This window comes from Osmerus eperlanus, chromosome 3, assembly GCF_963692335.1.
Source record: "Osmerus eperlanus chromosome 3, fOsmEpe2.1, whole genome shotgun sequence".
In the NCBI taxonomy this organism is placed as follows: Eukaryota; Metazoa; Chordata; class Actinopteri; order Osmeriformes; family Osmeridae; genus Osmerus; species Osmerus eperlanus.
The window spans coordinates 1,599,974-1,608,141 of NC_085020.1; the positions used below are offsets into that span (position 1 = coordinate 1,599,974).

The window sequence follows — 8,168 nt, forward strand, 5'->3', positions numbered from 1 at the left end:
GTTCGGGCTCCCTTGCTCGTTAAATTGCTCGCCCCAGGGCATTGCTATTTAAATGATTACTTGTTATTAAATCGGACAAGCCTTTTATATGCATGGGTTTGAAACTGGCTCGAATTTCCCCGTTAATGAAGCTGTACGGTTTTATGGCAGTTTAACCTGTGTTTTCTTTTCACAAGAGAAGGGAATTAAATAACTAAACAGAATCTCACACTATACAAAGAATATAGGCCTACAAGCACCGAATCTACGTAGACCAAGACAACGTAACTTCAGCAACTAGGCTACTGTAAGCATGTTTTGTGATAGTGTGATTTTAAAATTAAAATAAATATATTTTCATGCAACATTGTGAAATTACCTATGATGTGATGCAAAATGGAAGTTCATCATAAAAATTATTTGAGTTTCGTTCAACTATCCATGTCTATACTGAATTGATGAACTAATTTACTTAACAAAATTACCACAGCTTGAATAGACAGTGGCTGGTAGTCGAAATAAACCAATGAGCTCGGCTTCGTTCAAAAATATGTTTTAATAAATAAGCAAAAATTTACATTGGACAGAGTTGAAAGACTTGTAAAATTCAAATCAGTAAAAGTCCATGCAGCGTAATTCAGTAATGGTTCTAAATTGCATTTGTCCCTTTACAAGCTGATATAGACAGGTATGTACAATACGTGTTCTTTTATATATAATATATATATATATACTTCTATTTAGAGTTTTACACAAAAAAAGAAGAAAATATTTCCGAAAAAAATATGACTTTTTCTGTAGAGCCTACTTCCGGCCAAAAGACAGGTTCAGAAAGCGCGGGGAGGGGGGCGCTCGGCAGGCACGCGACAGGTCTGTAGAATATGCTGGTCCACCGCTGACTTCCACAGTTCCTTCCTAGTGTAAATTCTATGAACACGTTAAAGTTTAACAGTATGCGTTTCTTTTCCATGTCTTTGAGGTTTGTGGGTTCTTCAATATAGCCTATCCTTAGGTGTCTTCATATACTCTGCAGAAGTACACAGTCTGTAGGGGGGAAAACAATTTCCAATGATCAAAGTAGGCCCATTCGTTCAAGAACTGAAAAATAATCACATTGCAGGCTTATATGTTCAGCCTCACGCCCCATTAAAAAGGAAAGACTGTTTTTGAAAAGTTAAATGGCATCACTGGTATGGGAAGTCATTAATGAAACCATTATTTGCCCTTGAGTGAAACCATATGCCAATAGGAGAAAGTGATTTTAGTTTGTGTCTGTAGGCCCACTGTAAAATAATATCAATAACAATTATTTCTAGCACCTGTTGAAAGGCCATATATTTCCATGGTGGAACAGGCCTTAATCCAAAATCTAACCCAAATTAACATAGTGAAGATGGCATGATGCAATTTAACTGCATGGGCTAAATATAATATATATACAATACAGGCTATATGATAATAATAATAATATTTGTGTAGCCTATATAGGTAGGCTATAGCCTGTACACACAAATATTTGAATGGTGAAATCATTTAAATATTTCTGTAGTATAGCAAGATACAGAATAGTGTTTGTCTCATAATATGGTTGCTCATCTTAATATCAAATTTCAGAAATGCAAAGGAACCTAGCTATTCGAGTTTCTCATTGTAATTTTCTTTCATTCCAAGCAGGCCAGTGAAAGACAAAACCACAGTGACGGCAGCACTGGACTTGGCGTCCGGTTTCGTTTAAGAAAGGCTACCTTTAAATGTACAGTGTTTACACAAATCACCATGTAGTTTATTTTCCCTCTTGGTATATGCTATGTCATGGTTTATATGACAACAAAGCTTTGTTGATGAACGATTACGAGTGGGCGGCTCGTAAACTGCATAGGCCTACCAGTCCATGAGACATAAACAAACTACCCTATTTTCTTCCAGAAGTAACGTGTCATTCCATGTCATGTCGTCATGTCGACAAATGTTGACTCTGATCTTTACAACAGGTTGCCGCCATTTACTGAACCAACTGTGTTAATGCTGTATCCTCCCCAAGCCAATTTGTTAACGAATCTGTCAAACAGGCAGCATTTATGCTTTTGCCTATACTCGTTCCTTTTCATAGGTCTAATCAATTAGGAATCATTCGATTTTTACGAAAACAATCACCATACGAATGTGATACGTTTTTAAGACAAACTCAAAGTATATTGACTAAATAAGAAGCACAAACTATGAAACAACTCGACTGTTTTGTTAGTATTGTTGATAAAGATGCATGAATAGGCTTAACCGACCAGCGCCATGACACTACGATTGAGCGCGTTATCAAAGTATAAGAAGAGGCCTTTAGAAAGCCTCGAAACATTTTGGTTCCTGATGAGCTCCAAGCATAAAACATCTTTAACCCTCGTGCTGCCTTCGGGTCACATGACCCAAAGGTTCATAACGAACCATCGTTGTGTTTACCCAATTTTACCCAATACAAAAACAAATAAAAATAATTTTCTTTTAACCTTCGCAATGTGGGGGGTCTGAGACACCCCAACGGTTAAAAGAAAATGCTTCACTTTGTTTTTGTATGCGGTAAAGTTGTCGCAATACGACGGTGGGTCACAATGACTGATGGGTCAGAATGACCCGAAGATAACACAAGGGTTAATCAAACGCTGACTCCAACCTACAGCCCAGGTGACGCGTTTCCGCGGTCTCTTGAACGGCAATATCTCCTAAAACCCATTGGTCTTAACATGTTTCTGTGTAGGCCTTATAGAAAGCGGCCAAGACCAAGGTTAATAGGCTACCGGACGATTTAAACGTGTTTTCAAGATTCAACGTCACAAGCAAACGAATCGAAATTATCTCAAAACATTATTAAAATGCATGCATGGAGTTTCTTATTATCGTGACAGTAGAATATAATATGTTATTAAAAAATTGGACAAATTGGGGTTGACCTGACTCGAGTCAAGTCATCTACACGCGCTACTGCGCACGTGTGTCCGTGAGCAGAGTGATGGAGGGCTCGCTAGACCCAGAGGTCCTGATGTGAAATACAGGAACTGTGTTTCATCTGCCTTTCATCTCACAGCAATGTCTTGGAGAGTCTTCTAGTACTGGCTTATATCATGCTGTTAACCGCAATGTTATTTACGCATCCATTGTGCCTACTAGATAGCCTACAGTTACGGAAATGGATGTGAACAAATCTGGCGGTATACGTTATAACATTTATAGTATGAGAAATCCTAATAATATTTTCTTATCTTTTCGTTTGACCCAGAGATGGATTTGCCACCTACCGCTTTGGCATTAAGTGAACGGCTTTGGATGCTAGTGAGATGCAGACATTGACCACGCGCCCTCCATCCTCCACACCGAGAAGGCGTAACTGAGTCTCTCGTGCGCAACGTAACTGCAGCTCGACATCTTGTTGTCCATCTCGTCGCTCTGTAGCACTTGATAGAGAAAATCGATGTATCTGGAAGCCAGTTTCAGTGTCTGTATCTTGCTCAGTTTATCCGACGGCAGCGTCGGGATGATTTTGCGTAAAGACGCGAAGGCTTCGTTGAGCGACTGAGTCCGTTGCCTCTCCCTGACGTTGGCCAGCACGCGCTGATTCTGCAGCTCCTCGTAGGACTGCGTGCTGCTGGGACTCGGTTTTTTGCCTCGTTTCACGGATCCCGGACTGCTGTCCTCGCTCGACTTTTTACTGTGTCTCCTCTTCCTTCCAAATCTTTTCTGTTGTCTGTCCAGCTCCTCCTCGCTGGTCACTAGGCTATCCACAGGGGAAACCGGGGAACTTGAGCCCTCTTCCATTTCTTTTTTAAAGAAATGCAAGGATAACGAAGAAAAAACGTTCTCCACTTTTGAAGCCGTGGTGACAAAAATATATCCGTAAAAGGCAGACGCCCACAAGGCTCTTGTGTTTCTCTCTCAGTGTGCCCCGGACGAGAGGAGTTTAGGCTCTACTGCTATCAAAATCTGGCACTTGGCACAGTTCTTCGCTCGCAGGAAGTTTTTACCCCCAATTTTTTTGGGAAACTTTATCCAAGTTTCAGATGCTAAATAGTTGTCTGGGTGGAGGGGGAGGTTGTATCGGCCTCTGATTGGACGCCTAATAAACAGGAGGGAACAGTCTAGAGTTACACTCCATCACTCCTGGGATCTCAGCTACAGAGTACTTCAGAAGGCAGAAAAAACGTCAATTTTCCAGATAGGCACGTGAATAGTAAGAACATAATGGCATATTAATGAAGTAAACATAAAGGCTGTAACCAATTCGTAATTATTACCTACCTATGCATGTGGAAATCATCTACTCACTATATTCAGTGTGTATAGGCTTTTTAAAAGTATGTTTTGTTTATAATTTAGAAAAATAAATATTGTCGGTAGGTTAATGTACATGCTCTTGTTCGATTTGTTTGGCCTGCGTCATACTGCAATAACTACGGAATAGACTTCATTATAAATGCATGTTCTCTAGCATGTGGAAATTATACATGCACAGGCATAGGGAAAAAGATCCCTTTGATCCCTAATCTAATCACAAGTCTGAATGCTTTCCCAAGTTTTATAATGTGGAAGTAAAACAGGAAGAAAGCTTAAACTAACCAAGCAGTTCTCCGGTTTCGGCGGACGCCTCCACTGGACATTTCCACGCGCTTTGTCCACCTCTTGATGTGTGATGTCATGTTTTCTACACATAGCACGCGGCACAGGTGGCTCGTATTAAAGTCCGAATTATCTGCTGCCAAAATCCGCAGATTTTCCGAGTCAGCTGACAGTTCCCTGTTGAGATGGTCGTATTATTTCTTCAATCCTATGAATGTGAAATAAATCTATGGGAATGCTATTGTAAAGGATTTCAACATCATATAGTACAAATACATCGCTGTAGGCCATTTCATGGATAAATTAATTTATTTCATCCATTCACTTAGGTTAATGATTCGTTTTATTATGTTAGACCTAGTGCTTGGGATAGTTTACAAATGTTCTGAAAGTCGCGCTGTTTTCCAACACGTTTATTTGATAATTCACTTTATTAACAACAGGCTTTGTAACCTGTACACGAAAACATCTGTCTTGCACAAATGTACAGCATGTTAAGTGACCCTTGTTGTTGCTCGCGAAGGGGGTGGAAATTAATATGTCTTCAGTTAATTGGACGTTTCACAATTATTCATGAAAGAGCTGGCTTAAGGAGATGTGCTGGCAAAACCTCAGAGATTCTGTTGCCTGTTTGGCCATCTGAACTCAGGGTCTGGTGTTTCTCTGACTAGAATAGTAATACTGTGTGTCACCCTGCTCTTAGCAGCATCCAGAGCTCACATGACAAATCAGTTTCATTTCAGAGGGGGACATGTGGTCATATTTGTAAGGCTATATTTTTTGATAACTTAGGTTTAAGGAGAAATGTAACATTTTACACATGTAATGAGATATGGCAAAAGTACACACATCCTTTACTCAGGTAAAAGTACAGATACTCATGTTTAAAAAGAGTCTACATAAAAGTTGATGAACTGAATACACTTTTTCACTCAAGTTAAAGTAAAGAAGTATGGGCTCTGACATACAGCCAACTAAAGTAAAAAGTAGTCATTACTACTACCTGTTATAGTAAAAAATTGACAGACAAATAATGAAGTACTGATAACAGATCAAAATCTACTGAAGTACAGTACCAATCTCTGCAACAGTGTAACAACAGTGTAATAATACAATAACAGTGTTACAACAGTGCAGAGATAGTAACTGGACCTCACATCATATTAATACATGAATACAAAAAGACACTATTGACACGCAGCACATTCACCTTTTTTTCGCAATGATTTTGTCAACCTTTTGGAACTTTTTTTAGAAATATAATATTTATATTTTCATATATGCGTGATAGCCAGGAAATTAAAAAGGGAGCGTAATTACAAGAAATATTGATCATGCCACCAAATACAGATTAAAATTTAAGTAACAAGTCTGGTTTTAAAACATAAAAAGTAGAAAGTACAGATAAAAAATGTAAGGAGTGAAAGTAAAACGTCAGAATTTTTTTTGGTGAAGTAAAGTACTGATACCAGAAAAATGTACCCAAATACAATAACAAAGTATTTGTACTTTGTTACTTCCCATCTCTGCATGTAATTCACTTACTGCCATGCATGGATGCAAGGCTGAAACCACCACACACTCTCTCTCTCACACACACACACACACTTTCCCCTGATTACACTCCCTGACCCTTTGCTCCTTTTTTCCACGTTAGCAAGAGGCCCGTGCACCCAGGGGAGCGGGGCTCTGCTCTGCAGACAGGGGCTGATCTTGCACAGGGCCTGAGAGGCACCATGCACACAGGACCCAGGCCAAACCCTTCTCTCTCCACCACTGTAAACTTTCAAGAAACAATGGTCAAGTTTTCCCTCCTAAATTCAAGCGCAGAGTACACACTTGACAGCTAATAGTTACACTGTAACTCCTCATACTTTCCACGTTGGTCATATCTAAACAATGACAACAAGGGCAAGGACAGACTTCCTGGTTCAACTGCATTACATGCAGACCCAACATTCTGGGAGGAAACACTTCAACCATATTCCTGGGGACCGGAGATTCCTTCAGCTACAGGTGGTGTGGACCTGCAGCTTGATCTGATACTGCTCACATCTGGTTCACCTCAGAGACGAGAGAGCAGACCGGCTGACCAGACCAACAAGGGGCTGGCCTCTTGTTCGTTGATTGCCAACGAGCGATAGATCACGTCTCCTGTTAGATATCTGCAGACCGTGAGCCTCCGCTGTGTGTTCTTCTGTTTGGAAAATCTTTATTGATTAGTTGTTGTCTTTATCTGCAAATTACAATCATTGATACAGAATATTTTAAAATCTAACAACCATTCTTAGTAATCAACTATTAATCAACTGTCTTTTCCAGTTTATGTGGTCTGGCAGTGTTTTTTTACCATTGCTTAAAAGCCCCAAATATCTCTTCCAGGATGAAGGCCCTTCTAGGCACGCTAGCCCAGAGGGAGCGTGCTGAAAGAGAGAGGTAGATTGAGGTACAGGAAGAAAGAGGTACATTAAGGGAGGGAGAGAGAGAGAGAAAGAGAGACAGAGAGAGGTAGATTGAGAGAGACAGAGACAGAAACAGGAGAGAGAGGAGAGAGACAGAAAGAGAGAGAGAGAGAGAGCACGAGCTGGTGTCAGATCAAAGATGAGCCCAGGCTGTATTTCACCCGGTTGGGATGACGCACTGCTATCTCCCTGACACCTCAAAACCAGCTCCACATGGTGCTGGGGGTTCCTGCTTAACAAGCCCAGATCCCTTCTACTGAGGCCTGTCACATCAATAGGCACACATCCTTCACGCACGCCGGCCTTAGATCACGGTCATAAAGAGAAACGAGTGGCCGGTGGGTAGAGAGAGGGAGAGAGAGAGAGGGAGAGGGAGAGAGAGAGAGAGAGAGAGAGAGAGAGAGAGAGAGAGAGAGAGAGAGAGAGAGAGAGAGAGAGAGAGAGAGAGAGAGAGAGAGAGAGAGAGAGAGAGAGATGACCCGACATGTGCGGCATCAGTCAAGCCAGTCAGGGCTTTTATGAAGCGTCTGGCTGAAAAGCCAAATCACTGGATGCGGGGCTGGGCCTCGTTCAGTCCTCAGATCTGAGAGGGGTTATGGAAGTGTTAGGAAGGGTTATGATTTGTTGGAGAGCCCCGACTTTGTGATGAGTGGAATTTTACCGTCCATGTGCATGCCAGAAATGCGTACCCCTGGGTCTGGCCTGGATGCTCCTGAGACTCACCCCAAATGATCTTGTTCAGTGGATCTAAAGATTTTAGATGAACCCTGTGTGTGTGTGTGTGTGTGTGTGTGTGTGTGTGTGTGTGTGTGTGTGTGTGTGTGTGTGTCTGAGTGCCTCCTTGAATAAGTGTCTGCTTCTTCACATTCATGTGTGTACATGTATCAGACAAGATGATTCAAAATATGTTTTTTGTCGTCGTCACAATAGTAGTGAGTTTGTTATCTATGAAACCGTAAAGTCCCAGAGTCAACACCACAGTTCCTCTGACAGCAGTTACGTGCTATACTGTATTGTCGGCAGTCACTATACTGTACTGTACTGCAGTCACTATACTGTACTGTACTGCAGTCACTATACTATACTGTACTGTACTGTACTGACAGCAGTCACTATACTGTACTC

The 8,168-nt window shown here is 41.1% G+C and overlaps 1 protein-coding gene across 1 annotated transcript; it reads right to left on the minus strand.

The window, feature by feature from the left end:
• Window positions 1-516: 516 nt before the first annotated feature.
• Window positions 517-4,009, minus strand: twist2. Its single transcript, XM_062456351.1, has 2 exons — window positions 3,267-4,009; window positions 517-1,023 (listed from the first exon to the last, which is right to left on the minus strand). The coding sequence occupies exon 1, from the start codon at window positions 3,781-3,783 to the stop codon at window positions 3,298-3,300; it is 486 nt and encodes a 161-aa protein (XP_062312335.1). The 5' UTR covers window positions 3,784-4,009; the 3' UTR covers window positions 517-1,023; window positions 3,267-3,297.
• Between the last annotated feature and the right edge of the window lie 4,159 nt (window positions 4,010-8,168).

Bases quoted from the DNA above. Each gene is read 5' to 3' on its own strand.
- twist2 (XM_062456351.1), bottom strand. From the start codon at position 3,783: ATGGAAGAGGGCTCAAGTTCCCCGGTTTCCCCTGTGGATAGCCTAGTG.